The sequence below is a fragment of the Castor canadensis genome, chromosome 2 (assembly GCF_047511655.1).
Source record: "Castor canadensis chromosome 2, mCasCan1.hap1v2, whole genome shotgun sequence".
Lineage (NCBI taxonomy): Eukaryota > Metazoa > Chordata > Mammalia > Rodentia > Castoridae > Castor > Castor canadensis.
Window position 1 is genome coordinate 89,037,997 of NC_133387.1, and position 21,304 is coordinate 89,059,300.

The 21,304-nt window shown below is 34.5% G+C and overlaps 1 protein-coding gene across 3 annotated transcripts in view; it reads left to right on the forward strand.

Annotated features, from left to right (window-relative positions):
- Znrf2 (zinc and ring finger 2) overlaps positions 1–21,029 on the forward strand; it is a 91,811-nt gene extending 70,782 nt beyond the window's left edge. For 2 of the 3 annotated variants that reach the window (XM_074065223.1, XM_020185758.2), the window contains 2 exons: positions 4,800–4,879; positions 7,111–21,029. In XM_074065223.1, the coding sequence (XP_073921324.1) occupies positions 4,800–4,857 (58 nt within the window). In that variant the 3' untranslated portion in view covers positions 4,858–4,879; positions 7,111–21,029. Of the gene's footprint in view, positions 1–4,799; positions 4,880–7,110 lie in introns of those variants that run through there. The other variant, XR_012445261.1, reaches the window with a different exon arrangement.
- The last annotated feature ends 275 nt before the right edge of the window (positions 21,030–21,304 follow it).

Genomic DNA, 21,304 nt, shown 5'->3' on the forward strand with positions numbered 1-21,304 from the left:
AACAAGCACAAGGAAAACAGAAAAAAAAATTTGAACATCTGAGAAGAAAATAATCAAAGAGTAATGCATTAAAGTCCAAACGTTAAAAAAGAAAACCCTAAAACTGAGCCTTCAGAGACAGTTTGGCAGTGAATTCTGCCAGACATACAAAATACAGTATGTTAACAATCTTAAATTCTTCCAAAAAAGAAAAAGTCGGGTTTCTGAGAATATAATGAACTTGAAACTTGATACCAATACTAGACAAGAACAGCACAAGAAGGAAAATATATATTATTAACTTAGATGCCAATGTCCAAATATACAATTATGAAACCAAATTTAGAAATACATATTTAACAATATATATCTAAAATAATGCCTCATGACAAAATCAAACATACTTGGAATGACAAGATATCATAGGATTAGAAAAATTATATATATAATTGACTACATTAATGAAGAAGTTTATAGTAGAAAGCATGAATGAATTTTATACCAGAAACATGACTAGGGATAGAGTCACTATATAATGATAAGTATACTATTAACTCAGTAAAATTCTGCACTTATTAATGATTTTAAAACAAAAGCTAAGAGTAAATATTAAATAAATTATTAAAATTAGTGGAGTTCATCAGGGTTGCCAGATAGGAAATCGACATGGAAATCAGTTGCATTCATATCCCAGTAAGAAAAAATGAAAATACAACCTTTCATGAAATAATAACATTAAAGGCAAAAGAAAGGCCTGTTAGGGTTGCAAAGAATATTAGGAATAAATTCTACAAAAGCCATGCTAAAATTTCCTTTAGAAAAAATTTTAAAACTTTATTTAAAGATAATAACGTGGGGGATAAAGTAAATGCAGAAGTTCATGTTAAGTATATGAAATCAATATGACAATGTCATTTTAACCCAAATTAACCTGTGTGGTTAATACTGTCGCAGTCAAATTTCAATTAGTTTTTTCATACAACTTGACAAGTTGATTGTAAAAATACATACGAACCAAAGAGTGAAGATACTCATGACAAATACTGTGTTGGGGAACCTTGTCCTATAAAAATTCATTATAAAGTTACATTGATATGTTGGGGAAATAACACAGGAAGGCCAAAGTGGAGTCCATAAACACTCCTACTTGTGTGGAGACAAAACACAATGTGGGGCTTAAGAACATGGACTCTGAAGTCCAGATTTCAAGATCTGAATCTCATCCTTTCCAGCAGTTTACTATGTGATCTTGGTCAAGTTGCTTAGTTTTTCTCTCTCTAAATTTGTAAGATGAGGACAATAGTACCAGCTTTATATAGTTATGAGAGTTTCAGTGAGTAAATTTTTTAAATTATTGGCACTAATAGATGCTATATAAGAGTTTGTTGAATAAATGAAAACATTGATCTGCCAGAGATGGTATTACAGTGTTGTAGAGAAAAAATGGTAAATAAGTGGTACTGGGAATCAGTTGGTTATTGATAGGACAAAATAGTTGAATCCCAGAAATAAAAATCAATTATACATTGTCTAAATACTGCCTCTGAAAATCAAAATCTACTAGAGGTGTGGCTTAAGTGATAGAGCATCTGCTTTGCAAGTGTGAAGCCCTTAGTTCAAACTCCAATCCCACCAAAATAAAATATAAAATAAAATAATATGAGTAAAGAATATAGGAAAATGTTTTTGACCAGTTCATAAGGAATTATTTTTTGTCTTAAGTTACACCCCTCAAAAAAAAAAAAACTTAAAAGACTAATAAATGTGATTTGATTGTATTAAAATTCAAAACTTATTTGCACTGAAAAAGTACAAAGCTAGACTTTACACTGAGAGTAGTTCTCAACACATACAGTAGCAAAGGCTTTGCATCTAATGTAATATGCTCCTTAAGTCACTTTCTATAATGCAGTTGACTGCAGCTGGTAAATGGAAGAGTGATGAAAATATGACATAATCTTACTAGTGTCACAACACATTTGAGTAATAACAAATAAAAACATATATGCTAACATAGCAAGCCACAGAAGAATACAGTATTTTAAGAATGCCTATGTTATCACTCTTAGTTCTGTTAGGCCATGAACTTTTGAAGTATTTATTTCATGGTTCTCATATTTTGTGCATTAGCTTTTGTCTTCATAACCTATCAGTCTAAATACTTCCCTGACCATCTTTCTGTGATGCTAATTTCACTTTCCTCCCACCCCCCCCCCGATACAGGGTCTTGCCATGAAGCTCAGGCTGACGTGGAACTTATGTTCCTCCTGCCTCTGCCTCTAAAGTGCTTGGATTTAGATTTTAGGTGTGTGCCACCAGTCCCAGCTACCATTAACAAAATAAAACAAAAAACTATATTTACAGTAGTATTTATTAGAAATGAACAGATCTTTCTTTTTTCCTGGTTTCAAAATTATATAATTTAGATAGTCTGATTTAAACTTACTATTTTTTCCCATAAGGCCTGGTTTGTTTTCATTTATAATTTTGTGGAAAGCAAGGTTCATCAAAAACACATACATCGCCAAGCCTGGAGGCACATGCGTGTAATTCCAGCATTCAGGAAGCTGAGGCAGGAGGATCACATGTTTGAAGACAGCCTGGGCTATATAGCAAGCTGCTGTCTCAGGAAAAAAAAAAAGAAAAAGAATACTGTAGCTGACGTACATGAATAATTGCTCATTTAAAAAAGGCTAAATCAAAATAGGAAATTTGCAAAAATTGTTAATTCAGTAAAAGGGAACCCCAGTTAGCCAATAAGTACACAAATATAGTGATAATACTTGGTGGATAACTACAATAGCCATGTGTGGTACATAATGCTGTAACTCAGTAATTCCACCCCTGGACATATGCCCAAGAAAAGGCTTGATGTTTTGCTCTAGAACACTGCTATCTACAGAGAGAAGATGCTTACGCCAGGAAGTAAATCAATACTGCTTTCTTCATTGAGAAAACCTTGTAGGATTAAAAATCTTTTTAAATTCAAATTCTGTGATTAATTTATATTCTGGTGCAAACCCCTTTCAAATAATGTTTATACATCATTGAAAATGTCCATCAGTAGAAGAATAGATTCATAGATTGTGGTATACTTGCATAATAGAATACTATATACAACGGGACTATCAAAATTGGGGCCTTATTAATAATTACAAACTCAGAAGTGAACAAAACAAGTTAAAAAGCATTTATGAAAACCCCAAGTTAGAAAAGCATAATATTTGTGGTAGCATTTACATAATTTTTATGGAAACTACTGTTTATTGTTGTAAAATACACATATATGGTTGTAGAGTAGGAAAATGCTGAAGAATGAAAAGCACCAAATTCAGGATAGTGACTGCCTGCTGGATCTGGGAGAAGAAAATACCATCTTTTGAATAACCAGTGATGATAGTTTGGAATAGGAAATGTGTGGATCAGTGCCAGTTTACATGAAAAGGACCTGGAATTTTAATTATATGAGCCAAAATTACATGGTTATAAAATAAGAAGTACCCATCCTAGTTTACACATATCTTATTCAGGTATACCATGAATTGTTAACACATCTAGAGTATTTTGTTCAATTCTCAGTACTTGTTTTAACAGGTATTCTCATAGACCAAGGAACTTTTAGAAGCAAATGGTACAGAGCAGATTGAAAAGAATGTCATGCCAAATTGGTGTGTTTAGAGAACAGAAGTCTTAATGGCAACAGAAACTGTGTTTTAGACATTTGAAAGAATGTGTGGATGGGGTACTTCACTTTTTTTCTTCATCATTTTTACCTAACAAACCAGCCTTTGGGATGTGAGAATGATAAATTACTAGGTTTGCTCTTCACCACATTATCTAAGCCTTCTAGCTTTGTAGCTCATGTATCACCAGTGAGAATGCTGAACAGTTTGAATCCTACTACTTGGGTAACTTTCTAGATGCTGGGCAAGTTACCCTTTCGAGACATTGATTTTATCATCTAGTAGAGTGTTGTGAATTAGAATTTTCTGCTCTGATGGAAATGTTCTGTATCTGTGTTGTCCAATAGAATAGCCAATGGCCAAGTCACTTCATTTCATTTTTATTAGCATGTATTCATTGTGCAGAGGGATTCATTGTGCCACTTCCAAATAGCCTTACATTGTACATTAGTTACATTGTCCCCACCATGTCCCTCCCTGCCCCACTTAAAGCAATTGGTTTTTTGTTTGTTTGTTTGTTTGTTTGTTTGCAGTAGTAAGGATTAAACCCAGGGCCTCATGCATGCTAGGCAAATACTTAACTGCTGACCTACACCCCCCAGCCCCATATTTAATTTCTAATAAAATAAGATCATGAACTACTCTGTGCAAATGGATCATGGTATTTTTATCTGTGTAGATACATGCATTGCACAATGGGATAGAATTTTAAAGTAAAGAATTGCATACAAATAGTCATTTAAAATGTGAAGGATTAAAATTTGAAAGCAATTTTTATTACATTGATAGGTAACATGAACAGGTTGTATGAGTAGCTATTTTGAAAAGAGATACATTTCCAAATTTGTCCTTTAATATTGATTCAGTTTTTGAAATTGTCTTTAGGAAATACTTGCTCTGTTTAAATATTAAAATGCTTTACAGCATAACTTTGCAGGTATTTTCCCCTTAATGTCTTAGAATAATCAAAATATAAAAAATGCGCTTTATTTCTATATGCCAAATATTATCATTAAAAATATTGATTTTTTTTTCTCCAAAGATATGTTAAAGTCAAGTTGTAAGCATTTTTATTATGGCTGTCATCTAAATAATTTGACGTAGTATTTAAATTTTTCTGGCGGTATTCTTTTCTAGCTGCATAGATGAATGGTTTGAAGTAAATAGATCGTGCCCTGAGCATCCTTCAGATTAAGCATCTGATTCCTGTTTGATAGGTAATTCTTTCTTTATTTTAATTGCTTTTTAAAATGTTATCTTGAATTACACAGTTTTAGCTGTCATTGTTATTCATCCATGCACATGTCTTTGTGGAAGCATGCGATTGTGTATTCCAGGTACTTCATTAGAGTAGTTAAATTTGCATTTGAAAGCATGTTAAAAGAAGCAGTGGGTGTTGGTCAGTGATTGACATAGCATATGCTTACATATACAAGGCCATGGGTGCAAGCCCCAGCACTGAAAAAAAATCTCACAAAACAAAAAATTACATAAAAACATCTTTTCTCAATTCCTGAGCAGAATCAGATGATGAGTAACTATGTTCTTGGTGCTTTAAAACACATTTGCCTATTGTAGTTATACTGAAACAACAGAAAAAAACCCATGAAGTGTATATCATGACATTATTTTCCCAGTAAGAGGCCCAATTGATGTAGTTAGTTCCAAGAAGCAAGTTGTACCAAACTCATCAGATTGCTTATGGTAAACTTGTACAACTTCTTGTATGTCACTCATACCTCAGTACGTGATTGAAGAGAAAAAACAAAGCATCAACAGCAGCAAGTTGTTCCAGGTCCATGATGCTCACTGGTGTACTGAGACTGTACTCCTTACAACCCTTAGATGTGTTTGTCGGTAAATAATGTGAGTCTAACCAGTTATCATTATGTGCCTGGCATTTTTATAAGTAGTAGTTATTCATTTAATAGTTAAAGCATTGAGCTCAATCCCATTATTATTATTTCTATTACACTGTAAGAAAGTTGACTTGTCAAGGTCACCTAGCTAGTTTGGTGGTGGAATTGGTATTCAAACCCGGGCATTCTGGCTCTAAAGACCATTTTTAAGCAGTTATTCTGTGATTAGATAGAAACATTCTCTTTAAAAAGTTGCATCATGAATTGACTTACCTAATCACTTACCATTAAATCATTCACCTTCATATCCTCACCGCTTTATAAGGTGCTTATCTACTACTGTATGTGGTAGACAAGAAAATTGAACTGAATTTTAAAACCAAATAATAGTTTTTCTCTGTTCATTTAGCTTTTCGTGGTTCTGTATTATCTAAAAACATTGAGTGAATTGAAGGATAACTTCACATGCATATTGTCGGTTTATATATTCTATAAAGTAGATTCAGTGGCATCTTTTAGCTTTGGAAAAATAAATGTTAATTACTGTCTTCAAACATATTTAAAAGCATTTATGGAAGGACTTGCAGAAATGTGATAAGTTCTGGATTTGTACATCAAGGTAGAACATTTAGCACATCTTGGAATTTGTTTCCAAAGGAATTAGAGCCTCAGTGGTCAAAGACTGAAGATTGTAGTTGGCCATTGTCTTTGCTGAATGGCTCTTGACTAGAGGGAGCAGGTGATGTCTTGGAGTGTTTTCCTGTGTTGTCCCTCCATTTCCTTTTATTTCAGTAACTCTTGCTCTTTAATTTCAAAATGAAGTTTTGAAGTAATAAACATCTCAAGGGATTCTGTTGCTCTATTGATGAGTATATCTCAAGAGTAGCAGATTAGAATATTGACACAGGAGAGTATTTGACCCTTTTACTGTGAACTTAGTCATATCATACCTTGACACATTTAAAATATGAATTGAAATTAGATTTCTAGGTAAGAGTAGTATAGTGATGGAGTGGTATTTTGGGTATGTATACATGTATATCTTTATTTCAGTATAAAAAAAGCTTTTGTTTTGTTTTTATTTGTGGTGCTGGATATTGAACTGAGAGCCTTGCTTGGGCATGCCAGGCAAGTATTCTATCTCTGAGCTGCATCTCCAGCCCTTGAAAAAGGTTGGGGGAGGATGCTTTGAAATGCCCTCAGTGTTGCCTTATGTCTGTACCAATAAAGTAAAATTACAGTAAAATTATAGATGAATTTTAAGAGAAATGCTAATAAAATGAGTTTTTGACAGACATGGTTGCACATGCCTATAATCCCAGCACTCCGGAGAAGGAGGATTGGAAGTTCTAGGCCAGCCTGTGTGAGAGAGACAGAGGATAGCATTGACTAGTTTTTGTGACACTGTTAAGCTTTAACTGGTCATCCTCTGTCTTTATCTGTTCTTCACATTACTAATTTTATGAGTTTTTGGAATAGTTCATGAAAGTTTACAGTAATGAAAGCAGTGTTCTTTGGGAAATTATATTTTGATTTGTATTAGTATTATGGAGCATGGCTTAAATTTTTCTTTATCTGTTTTTACACAGGTTTTCTTGTCTTTTCGAGATGCTTGAAAAATCTAGAGGATTTGAGGATCTGTCTCTGGAAAAACAAAAATGCAGGCTTACTCAGCCAGAAATCTGAGTTCTGTGACACTTGGTAATACAGAGATGGATAATCAAACAGGGAAAAAATCCTGCTGAAGAGAGGACAGTAACCACAGAACTCAGTGTACCAAACTTGCATATAAGGGACACACAGGGATTTTGAAAATGCTGCACATCCCTTAATAGTCATCTACATAGATAATACTGATAAACATTTTGTATTCAGACGCCAAAGTTAAGTGATTTAAAAGTTGATTTACTTTTTATTAAGTTCTCTAGAGCAGTGCAACTAGCTGTGTTTTAATTTGTTTTGTTTGGGTGTTTTTTTTTTTTTTTTTCAGTTTGGGGTCTTTTTATTTTCCCCAACATAATGTTTCTGTATTTATCTATTCTTAAATTGAAAACCACATAATTTACTTCTTATAAAGTCTGAACTGTGAAACCAAGAAATGTAATCAAGCAGTAAACATTCTCTGAATGTAGACCATGATCTCAAGTTCTTCCATTTTTCTCTTTAAGTATGGAAAATAGACTTCTACATAGGAAAGCTAAAATATGTTAATATTTTTAAATTAAAGGCCTAATATTACCAGAATGCCATCCAAAGAGTAAATCAAGGTACATAATTACATTTTAATGAAATGTAGAATTGTATACTGAATTGCAGATTATGGAATACATTGTTTCCTCTTAAATAAAACTGCTCAACAGTTAATTAGCAATGAATCATCTTGCAGCTATGCAACTTTTTAAAAGACACAAATTACCAATTTTAAGTGCTGCCAGCTATAATAACTTTGTTTTAACGGGTATTTTCTGTTTGTTCTTTTCATGTAATTATTTCGTTGTGCTTTGCATCTCCAAGCAGTTTTACCACATTTGGGTTCAGCAACTGTAAACTTTAACTTATGAAAAGGGTAAAATAAAAACTTTGGAGTGGAACTTGGAATAATTTGAGGGATATTTTATATACTTTTAAAAAATCAGAATTTAATTGGGATGCTAGATTTATAGCAATTTGCATCTTTAATTTTCCAGGTAATCTGGAAATTAGCATTTGACAAATGATTTTTAAAGCAAATACAAAGATTTTGTTAATTTATAATTTACTAGTGTGTTATTACTGTAATTAAAAAGTCACAGAGACTTATAAATTCAGTCTTATGTAGAAAGAAATGTATTAAGCAAAATTATGTGAATAAATACTCCCAAAAAAACATATCTGAATGGTTAAGAATACTGGAAGAGAACTATCAGGGCTATGATAGTGAATGTCTTTTTTTTTTTTTTAATATCAAAAATACTGATAAGTAGATTTCTTGTTTTCCACAGAGGGAGAATGTTATCCATAAATATATAGGCAACGCACTTTACTTGGTGTAAGTGACAGTCGCACAGTACTGTTTCCTTATTTGGAACCCTCCTTTGTGTATTTAAGTATTTGCTCTTTTATTTAAAGCTGCTGCTCTTACCTCCTTTCATGTGTTTCCCCACTCTATTGCTTCTGTTTCATATTTTTTTAAAGGGCAAGTACAGGAGCAACTGCTGCTACACAGACAAATTTATGTATTTTTTAATCATTTTTAAAATAATTTTTTAATTGCTTTCTGTGTGATTTTATGTGAGATAACATTTTCCCTAAAGTTATGCTGTGAATGCCTTTTGTTATGCTGCAATTGCTAAAAGAATCCAAAACCTCCATTGTGACAGCTGACAGCACAGTTTCATAGGTGCTTTTTAAAACCAGTTATGGAAAGTTACTCTTCCTTCAAGAGAAATACTCTTTTCCTTAATTTTTTTTCTGTTACCATGAAATCATAATTTGAATTTGTTTTATTTCAGATTTTCAGTTTTGTAATCTTCACTCTCTCCTCCCATAATTCCCCAAGGAAAACCTCTTGGAATTTGAATGATTAATTTGTTTTCTACTACTGTATATTATTGTGATAAAAATTATTTGGTTGTCTTCCATCCTTAAAAGAAGAGATACATTACATCTGGGGTAATTAACCATTTCTATTGTCCTGAAGTTAATTTTCTGATACAGTCTGTTAACTACTTTTTAAACTGTATTGGCTCAAGTTCACCTGTCCTTCTTTCCCCTGGCCCTCACTCTCGGCTTCATAATTTAGCCTCTGTCTGTCATAGGGTTCTGTGCTGCAGCTGCTACAATAGAAAGAAATGCCTGTGGTTTTAAAGGAAGCTCAGTGTTTGTCGGTGTCAAGTACTACTTGATTATTAAATTTGTCTAAAACAGTGTTTACTGAAATCTGTTTAAAACAACCCTTTTTTGTTAAAACTTACAAAGTGACATTTTTACTTTAAATTCAGTCTCTAATAATTCCTAAAAAGTACAATTTAGAAAGTGGAAAAAGTTTTTAAAACTCAAATGCTCCAGTTTTTATTTAGTCAAAGTCATTATTCTGAGAGACAATATTATGTAAAATATCACATATGACATTTATAGATCTATATGCAGACATTGAATAGTAAGAGACATGAAATCCTGTTAGATATTTAAGCATTCAGCTGAAATTACTGGCAATTAAATATTATGGAGACATAATAAAGGTTGAAAAGCCTGGGTTATCTAGTTGGTTATATCGCTTTCTAGAATCTCTGTAAATACTCATCTGAAAACAAGGTCACCTGTGAGTATATATAGAAAGCAGTTATGTTTCCAGATTTCACATCAGTGCCACTCTTTGTCTGTAAGGATTTATTGCCAATTTTCAAATCATTCTCTTTTGATCTGGCTTTTTACCCTTGCCAGAATGTTTGAAAGAAAGTTAAATTATTCTGTTTTACTTTAGGCTCTTTGCCAGAGAAACAGACTAACCATAGTGTTAATATGTTTTTCAGTCATATTACAAGTCAGATTATAGATTGTGTTTTAAGAGCAATATTTATTATTGAAATATGTATAAACAGTAGTTTCTAGAACTGCTTTTTTTGTATGTGTGATAGCAGAAACAACTTTGAAAAAGTCATGTTCACTGTTGCATAATATGTAGGTTTTGGTTCCTTAATGCAAGTCTTACGTTTCTTTTAAATGTTGCATGTTATTTTCAGCTTTCACCCACTACACCCTTTACTAGAATGCAGCCCCTAAATGACTGAGAACAACCATCAGTATAGCTGCACTATGTATTTCAAAAAGATTTCAGTTCGAATGAGTTAATGAAAATTGCAGACTTCTTTTCAAAGCCCATTTGACTGACATCTGTGTTTCTAAGTTTCTGCATAGTGAAGTTTAAAAGCAATCATTTAGATTAATATATTGTAGCAAAACATAGGGGTATTCCTTTAAGTGAAAAAAGACTGTAAATTCAATGTAAATATTATCTCCTTTTATGTACTAACTTGGTTGGTGGAAGAAGGGCATTTTCCCAAAAATAAGCTACATTTGAACAAAGCATGAAACTCCTTTGGAAAATTGAAGAATGGTTGAATTTACCATCTATTTGATATCCACACTGTGCACTGATAATAATGTCCAAATCTTATTCTTTCCCAGGAAGTTTCCATATAAATCAGAGTGTCAGGGGCTGGCAGAGTGGCTCAAGTGGTAGAGTGCTTGCCTAATTAACACGAGGCCCTGAGTTCAAATCCCAGTACCACCCTCCAAAAAAGAAAGAAAATCAGATTGATGAGAGCTATGTAAAGCTACTTAGAGGTACTTATTAGATATGAGTACAGTTTCTTAGTTGCTGGAAGTCCTTCAGTTCATTTGGACCACTTTCTTGTGATTTTAATTCATCCTGAGATAAATTCAATATATATTGGTAATGAGTGATTAAATATGAAGTGCCCCTGGTTCTGCATCCCTTGTATAATACAGATATTTTCCTAGTTTAAAAAATATTCTAGCATGTCAGTACTTTGTTTTGACCCATTCTATTTTTCCTGAGCTATGCATCTTCTGATATTTTCTTTGCTATTACATATGAATAGCAGTAGTTACCTGTTTTACTGTCTACCCTCTTTCCTACTCTACCTAAATCTCTTTGATTGATGAACTCATTCTGACACTGGACTGCTGACTTCTTGGTTTTCTTTAGAGGACATTGCTATTTGGGATATTCCTGGTAGTGATTCATATTCAGAAACAGTTGGTAAAACTTTTTTGGTAGTAACTTATCCATATAATACATTGAGTGCCATATTGTGTGAATGCTATACTTAAGCTAGGAAGCAGATTTTTTTCTTATCACAGAATTCCTGTAATAAATTGGAAATACCTGCTCTCCTAAATCAGTTGATTTTTTTTGTGTGTGTGAAAAGTGAAAGGTCTTGAAGAAAACTAGATATGTTAGCATTTAGTTTCAGTTGAAAATGCACCACTAATGTACTTTAGAGGAGTTGGATATTTTCAGGTATTTAAGCTATCATTAATTTTAGGACAATAACTGATAATAAGATATATTTTTGGTTGTTTGTTTATAGAGAGGAAAAGAACAACATAACATGAACTAACATCCCAGAAATAAATGAAAAATATTTACGTGACACTGTAGTATCTATTAACCAATTGTGTTTCTTAGCTCTGGACAGTGGGGCACCTGTCAGAACCCCAAGTCATGGCATCACAAATGACTAAGTTCTCCTATCAGTAGGTACTGATCATTTATGTGTAATAAACTTACAGTTCTGTCTGTATTCTGCTATCCGTAACTTGGAACCAGAATCTCAAACATGTTTTTATTAGCAAGCTGTGGTGATGCATGCCTGTATCCCAGCACACAGAAGGCTGAGGCAGGAGAATGGTGAGTTCGAGGCCAACCAGGGCTACTTGGTAAGACCTTACCTCAAAAGAAAAAAACAAGTTCCTTCATTAGTCAGTTTTGAGTACTTAGTGCATTTGATACAGTTAACAGACACTATAGGGAGATACAGAAAGTATGTTGGAATGTGATATCGGTTCATTACATTTCTTTGCAAGTTTCATCATTTGAAAATCATGGTAGTAATATTTACCTCTATTGCTTTATTCATAGTTTCCACAACTCTTCTGCAATACTTCTTTAGTTTCCTCCATTAGGAATTGTTTTCATATTAAATAAGGTATTGAAACCATCAATCAAAAGAAATAGAGAAAATGTTTTAGGCACAGCTTGTATGTTCTGAACTAAAATGGAACAGTTCATTATTGATTCTTCAATAAATGAAACTTCCAAATCATCTTGTTAAATTATCCTGTTATTTAGTAGTAGAACATAGAAGAATGCTTTCAAGGAAGCTGTCATATTCTACCATATGTCTATAAGTTTTATAATAAAACTAAGAAATATCTGACTGTTGGAAAGTTACCATGAATTAATTGATGTTATGGCTTCTTTATTTTTGTTCACCCATTGTGACAAAATTGAATCCAAACATTAATTAAAATTCTGTTCTAGCTTAAGAAGTGACTGTAGTAGTAATAAACAACAACAACAAAAAATTCTTTCTTCACTACCTTAACCATAAGTAAAGGCATTCTAAGAAATTTCTAGTGCTAGAGGAATGGCTCCAGTGGTAGATCACTGGCTTAGCAAGCTTCAGTGAAGCAGAGTTCATACCCCATACCATGGCAAAAAAGAAAAGAAAAATTTCTAATGTGAAACCTTGTATATTTTATAATTGAAATATGATTGGAGAGCTGTTAAATTTTGGGGCAGATTAATCTAGTACATATTCATAATTTCAGTTGTATTTTGTAGCATTTCTTTATCTGTTTAGAAGAGCAATGAATATTTGGAAGTAGTTTTCATGATACACACTCACTCACTCTTACTGAGTTTTGTAGTATAATGATTAAGAACCTGAGTTTTGGAGCCAAACTACCTAGTCTTACCATCTCTGGACTTAGGGCAAGTTTCTTTCTTTGGTTTAAGAAGGAGCTAATACCATTTCCTACATCATCAGGTTGTTGTGAATGTTAAATGAGAAGGTACATGTATACAAGGCTAGAGGCACAGAAAGCACTTAATATTGTTAGTAACGAGCATGAAGAAAAGTTTTTGAGGGCCGGGAATATAGCTGAATGGTAGAGCACTCACCTTGCATGTGCAAGGCTCTCGGTTTGATCCCTAGCACTACAACAAAACAAAGGGATTGTGCACTGTTAGAACCAAGAATATATAAATGAAAGATAACTGACCCCTAGGAAGCATGAATGGAGACTAGCAAATGCTGTGATAGACATACAGGTATTGTGAAGGTACAGAAGAAAGTTAACCACACTAGGCAAGAGAATGATTAAGTCCATAAGAACAAATAGATTATAGCTCTAAGAGGATAAAGGAACATGGGAGGTAGGAGGCTTGGGGAGGGTATTCCCAAGGCAGAAAACTTAGTATATAACCAAGATTGAGAAAGGCAGGACACTCATCTGCAGAAGGAAGCAAATGATAAATCATGCAAATGTTTATGTCAAATTATAATTGAAAGACTAAGGGCAGGAAAAAAGACAATCATAATTACATTTCAGATGGGAGAAGATGGGACTGGAGGCAGAGAGACCTGTTAAGAAATTCATAGTAATTCAGAGGAGACAATGAGGGGCAAAGTTAGTGCAGTGACAACAGGGAAGGCAAAGGTGAAAGAATTAGATACTTGGAGAGTAAAAGTGGCTCATTTGCATATAAGGGATAGACAAGCCAAGACAACTTCTGGTCATACTTTCTTCTGACTGAATTTACTATGGAAAGCTGATTATGCCAGGAGTATCTGCTGGAGAACACATAAACACCTGTGAGAGTGATAGAAACGTAATGCCTAGATATATATCCTAACATGTCAGAAACTGCTATACTTATAAATATTACCAGGTGGCTTAAGACTTGATTTCCCACATAAAATGCTTAAAAACAATGACTTTTCTGCAGTACCTTAATGAGTTTTAAATTTTTACCATACAGTGCCTTATTCCTATGTAAATGTTTTCTGTGGACTATTACAAGATTTGAAGAGTACCCAGCCAACAGTCAGAGTTTAATGCTCTCTGGTTGGCTTGATCATTTAGTAGCTAGGTAACTAAGTTGGGTAACTGAACAGACTGCATAGTGTTAGTATTGAAAACTTACTATTCAGAAAAATATCAAAAGTGCATCATGAGCCTTTCAAGGTAGCACCTTAATACTTGAAGTGTTATTAAATCTGTAAATGCTAAAGATAGTCATCCTCCAACTATGCAGATGTATTTGTTAAGGAACTCAGATGGTATGTAGCTTCATCCGTTGTTGCAATTCAATAGTAAAGGCCTCCATGGACTAAATAAAAATATCCACATGGTTATCATTGTAGCATGTAATCAATCTAAAAATTGTGTGATATATTACATTCTATTTTCCATTTGGGGGATCTAGTGTCTATTTTACACTTAACAGCATAGCTCTATTTGAAACTAGTCACATTTTATGTGTCCAGGAGTCGGGTAATCAGTGGTCACTCTACTAAACAGCATGGGCCTAGATGACTGTACTCTGGGAAGCTTCTCCACCCCTATCTTGTACCTGGATACTTCTGAAGACTTAGAATTCCAGCCTTGTGAAGACTAGTGGGCCTCTTTCAAAGTTGATTTAACTGTCACCCATGAGCAGCATGTAGCCTATCTATATGTTACTAAATTGAAGCAGTTTCTTGATTTTTTTTTTTTTTTTGATGAGAATAACTAGAAGTATCTGTAAAAAGCTAGGGATCTATTGAATCTTCTTTATGTGCACTCACGGGTATCTTTCATTGTGATTATGGCTTTCATTGTGATTGTGCTTTTTGGTGAGAATACAAAAGCTTTGATTAACTATTGAGTTTTATGGTTAGGAGTTGGTATGTTTGGGAGGTCTTACCTACCAATTAACAGGAACTGTGAGCAGGGCTGATGAGTGGTCCAGTCAGATTTAGCTCCTGTGTTGTGTTGCGCTGTATTGGAGCATTTTCACAACTGTCCTGCCTTACAGTTGTAATTGATTTTAAACCTTTTCCATGCTTAAACTGTTAGTCTTATGTAGGAGACGCTCATTCACAAAACAAACTTCAAACTGCATCGTGAGTGACAGCAGTAGTGACAACTAACCTGCCCAGGTTGCCTAGGGATTCTGTGCTGCAGGGCCCTGGTGAAGGTGGTCAGGGACTGAGGTTAACAGGAGTGTGTAAGTTTGAGCTGTACACTGGGAAGTTGGGGGGTGGGTGGCATGACACATTTCTGCTTGGGCTGCCCATGAGCCAGTGATTTTCAACACTTGACTAAATGTTTGGTTAATTCAGGAGGGAAGAATACAGAGGCAACTCTTCACATCTGTTAAGGCCTTGTTCCCCACCCCCATCGATTCTGAGTTAATTATTCTGGTGTGATTCTGTTGTATAACTGATGTATTAAACTATCTAGGTTTTCTCACATGATCCAAAATAGGATGTCAACTCAGGAGGAGAAAAGGTTGCCAAGCAGGTCTCAAACTTCTGCAGCCAACCTCTCTCTACATGCTCTTCAGTTCTCTTTCCTGCTTGATCGAGCTCTTGACTTTGGATAAGAAAACTGCTCTAATATTGTAAATTCTTCTCCCCAACCTGTGGTTCACAGAATAAACTACGTGATTCAGCCAGGCTCTGGCCCCTGGTTTTCACAGCAAAGTTTAGTGGATTCCCCTAGAAATCCTTTTTGCTTGCAGATCTTAGTTCTGACAAATCAAAAATCCTTTGGCTTTCAGGCTCTTGTCTCTTTCTTTGGATTTAAAGAACTCAACTTTGACATTCAAAATTGAGCAATGATGTCTTTGTGTTTCTTCATAGTCTCCTCCTGATGCAGTGCCTACCAGTGAGTCACGTAAGTTCCCACAGCAGCTGGAGCACAACAAATTAAGTACCAGGAATAAAAAAAAAAAATGAAGGAATTAAAAATAGTATGCTGTTACATTCCTGTCAGTCACCAGAAATCCATTAGTCTGATTTTCATCCAGAGTTGTGTTTTCACCTTGGAGAAGGATGTGTGGGAGTTCTGCGAACTAGAATGCAGGGTAAATGGAAGTGCTGTTTCATTCATTCAGCACATCATCTGTTGAACATTTGCTAGATGTAAGATACTGCATGTACATTGATGGGGGAAAAATAGGGAGTTTATGGTTCAGTATTTGTAGCAAAAAGGTTGGTGATCACTTGTAACAAACATAAATAACATGAGTTTTGAAATCTAGTTTTTTTTTCTCTCTCTCTTTTGAGTTAGGATCTCACTGAGTAGCCCATGTTGGCCTTGAACTTGCAATCCTCCTTCATCAGCCTCCGGAGTGCTGGATTACAGGCATGTGCTACCATGTCCAACTTGTGACCTAGTTGTTGAATAAGCATTTGGGTCAGGTCTTACAAATAGTAAGCTTACTGAAGTCGTTGAAAGCCCATTATTGGTGCATCAGGTAATGGTTTCATACATTGTGCCAGACTGATTTGTGTCCATGCTGCTAGAACAAAGGTGGATGCAGATGAAAGCACTGCACATGCTAGGGTTGTAGTAGAGCCACCCACCCAGATTAGATGGAAGCATTCAGCATGTCTTGTTTGTTTGTGTCACACAGCACAGTATCTGTGAGAAGCACCCATGTTGTTACTTGAATCAGTAGTTGTTTTGTTTTTGAGTAGTATTCCATCGGATGAATAGTCTATACTTTGTTATTCTATTGGTGGCACTGGGGCTGTTTTGAGTTTGGGGCTATTATGAATAAGGTGGTTATGAACATTTGGATACAAGTTCTTGTGAACATGTGACTTCATTTCTCTTTAATAAATGCCTGGGGGTGGAATTGTTAATCATGTGGTCTTTGCTTGACTATAGAATGCTACCAGACTATTTTCCGAAGTGATTGTCCCATTCTGCATTCCCACCAGCACTGCGTAAGGGTTGCAGTTTTACCATATTACCGCCCAGACTTGATGTTGACAGTTATTTGTAATTTTGGCCATTCTGCTGCATAGGTAGTGGTATTTCATTGTGGTTTTAGTTCGAATATACTTAACCAATAATGGAATTAAACATCTTTTGTTTGGTAAAAGGTCTGTTCAATTTCTTATTCCATTATTTTTTAATAGCTTTATAGAAGTATACTTGCATAACATAAAATCACCCATTAAAGTGTACAGGTTTTTAGTCCACTTAGACTTGTGCAGTCCTCAGCATAATCTAATTTGGGAATGTTTTATCACCCTAAAGAAACCTCATGCTCATTTCCGCCTCCTCCAGCCCTAGGCACTCGCTACTTTGTCTTCATAGATTTTCCATATAAATGGAATCTTTGCATTTGCTTTTTTTACCATAATATGATGTTTCTGAGGATTGCCTGTTTTGTGTATATTAGTAATTCATATTTTTACTGTATGGATACATCACATTATACCACGTCTGATCTGTCCACTCACAAGTTGGTAGAAATTTGGATTGTTTCCACTTTTTTGTCTGTCTTGAACTACTATAAACATTTACCTTCAAGTCTTTCTTTAGACACATGTTTTCATTTTTGTTAGGTAAGTACCTAAAAGTGGAATTGCTTTCATGTGCATGCAGCTTTAAACACCATCCTCCCTTGCTCTCCCACCGACCTGTTTTAAATTCCTGGCAGTACTACCCATCTATTGCTTGCCCCAACCAGTATCTCATCCTGAGACTAGTTACAACATTGGCCTTCCCTGATTAAAGGCCTCCTAGACCAATACTTTTTCCAGCATACCTGATACATATGGGTTTTCCCCACATACTACTTCAAATCAATTCAGTTCCCTCTAGCTGGGAGGCTGTGGCCTTCCCAGCCTGCCCTGCCCTCATAGAATTACAGTGTCACAGAACCTGGGGAGCTTAGCAGGGAGATGGGAGCAGGCTTGAGCTAAAATGCCACAGACTCCCCCATTCCTACAACGCCTTTAGTAAGTTTTCTTTAGTAAATGTTTCTCAGTTTGTTGCATGCCTTTCCAATTTCCCAGGCTCTGAAATAGTATTTTGACAGTTTTATTATTGCTTTTTTTTAGGGTGGGGGGAACTTGAACAATCCTGGAGTGTCAGTGGGCTGTTCATTTTTTAATTGGGCATATATCATATTATTGAGTTGTAGAGTTCATTTTTGTTAGGCATACAAATCTTTTATTAAGTATGTGGTTAATGTAAATACTTTTGGTCTATGACTAGCCTTTTTTCTTAAAGTTTTAAATGTTGATGAAGTCAAGCTTATTGGTTTTATTTTTTTCCTGCTTTCCTACTCTTACTGTCCTAAGAAATTCTTGTCTAATCCAAGGTCACAGAGATTTTTCTCTATAACTATTTAGATCTGTGCTACAGTACAAGTCAACTACTTTGGGTGAGGATGAGGGTTGAGGTTCATACTTATTCATATGACTGTCCAGTTTGTTCTAGATCATTCATTAAAATTAATGTATTTTTCCTGTTCAGCTAACCTGGCATCTTTGTTGAAATCAAGTAACTTTATGTCTGAGACTGTTTCTGGGCTTTGCTGTGGTCCTTGACCTTTGTGGTCTGTTGTACCCATATGTTCTGCTGATGTCTCACTGCCTTGATTACAGTAGATTATTGGAAGTCTTGAAATCCTTTTGAATGAAATTTTTGCTACGTTTAATAATCTAGATTGCTTTGTTTTTGTTTTAAAGCTCCTAATAGCTCCATTTTCTTTTGTCTTCCATTCTGCCATTGTTCATATTTTTTCTTTGTAATTAAGACCTAATTCACATAACATATCACTATTTTGAAGTGTGCAATTCAGTATTTTTAGTACATTCACAGAGATGTGCAGCCATCACTACTGTCTTAACTCCAAAACATTTACATCACTCTACAGAGAAACCATATGTTCTTTAATGGTCATTCTCCATATCCCCTTTCCTCTTTGCCAAGGGAACTACTAATCTATTTTCTATCTCTATGGATCTGCCTATTTTAGACATTTCATTAAATGGACTCAAGCAGTATTGTGGCCTTTTGTGTATCATTTCTTTGCCTTAGCATAGTGTTTTCAAGATGCATCCATGTTATATATAACACATGAGGATCCTATTTCTCTTCATGGTTGACTAATACTCCATTGTATGGATATTCCACATTTTGTTGACGGGCCTTTGAGTTGTTTCTGCCTTTGGGGGTAATGCTGCCGTGAGCACTAGTGTACAAGTGAATGCAAATGTGTTTTTAATTTTCTCTGGTATATACCTTGGAGAATTGCTGAGTCATGATGCCTCTGAAAACTGCCAAACAGCAGCAGTGTATGAGGGATCCAGTCTGTCCACATCCTTGCCAACACGCTCGTTTTGTTCATCTTTTGTTACAGCCATCCTAGCAGCTGTGAAGTTGTATCTTTTGCCTTTGGTTTGCATTTTCATAGTGGTTAATTATACTCGGCATCTTTGCATATGCCTGTTGCCATTTGTGTATATGTTTGGAGAATTTTCTGTTCAAATCATTTACCTCTTTTAAAATTATACTTGTGTTGTGGATACTAAATCATAATCAGATGCATGATTTGCAAACATCTTCTGCCATTCTGTAGATTGCCCTTCCACATTTTTAACTGACTTTTGTAGCAAAGAAGTCCTGTTTTTTCCTTGCTTATGTTTTAGGTATCTGCTAAGAAACCATTGCCTAAGCCAAGGTCAAAGAGTTACACCTCTAAAATGAAAAAAAAAATTATATCTCACAAGAGTTTTATAATTTTAGGTTTTAAATTGGTCTTTGAGAGATCTGGAATTAACTCCTGGGTATGGTGTGAGTTGTAAGGATCTAACTTCATTCTTTGTTGCATGGCTATCCAGTTATTCCAGCACCATTTGTTGAAACCATTCTTCTTTCCCTATGACTGCCTTATCTCTCTTGTTGAAAATTACTCTAAATGTGTAGATTTATTTCTGAACTCTTAATGCTTTTCCATTGATCTATATCTGCCTTATGCCAGTACCACAAAGTCTTCATAACTACATCTTTGTAGTAGTATGCTTTGAAACTGGAACGTATTCTCAGCTTAGAACTAGAAGAGGTTTTCCATGGTGTTTCACTCAAGTAATGCCAGGTTGTAAGTTTTAGCATAGCTTTCACATTTTTGCATTAGTAAATGATGACAGTAGTGCATATGGCAGGAGAAATATCATTTGGGCATTTCACTATTAGCATTAAGTGCAATCTTGATTTTATATTATTTCCAATGATACTGTACTTTCCTTTGTCAGGGAGTGAGAACTCTCCCACCTTGTTGCTGTTTGCTGATAAGGAAATTGATAGCTGTAAAGTCAGGGCAGCTTTGTAAAGGAAAAAATTCTTCTTTAAAACAATTAGAAAACTAAATATGTAAATATCAACTCAAAAATCTCACCACCTCAAATCCTACCATATATGGACAAGCACTGTTATTATTTGGTAAATATACTTCCATTTACCAATCTGTGTAAATATGGTTTTATGTAAATGGTACCATACCATAGATGCTGTCTTTCAACCTGCAGCCTCAACAATACATCACAAACATCCTTATCATTAAATACGGGTCTACTTCATTTCTATGATCATGTCATATCACTGTTGAAGTATACTGTAATTTCTTTCATTAAAATTTTAAGTTGTCTACAATTTACATTTTCACATCAACAGGACGTTTGAGTTCAAGTTTTCCCAAAACTAGCTTTTGTCATTGTTTTTCCATCTTTACTAGTAGAATAAGCAAACATCAGTATTCATTGCATTTCTTTCATTCTGAGCATAGTTGAACATCTTTTCCTTCATGTTCTGACCATTTGTATTTCTTTGTGAATTATTTATGATTATTGCCTGTTCTGGGGTATTTGTTTTTAGCAGTTTATTTTTTAATACTTTAAAATATTAAAGCTGTTAATCTTTATGTTGCAAATGTGTTTTCTTAGTTTCTTTTGTCTTTGAACCTATGGCAGTATTTCTTCTTGTTACAGTTTTTCTCTCCTGTTCAACGTCTTTGCCTTTTCATAAAAATTGTCACATTTATCAGTTTTTGCTTTCATATTTTACATTTGGTTTTATAACTTCATTTGACAGGCAGCAATTCTCATAACAAAACTTATAAAAATTAAACACAAAAGTTATACATAACCAAAATATATATGTTTGTTGAGTCTTCATCCTCATTGCTGTTTTGAGACAACACCACAT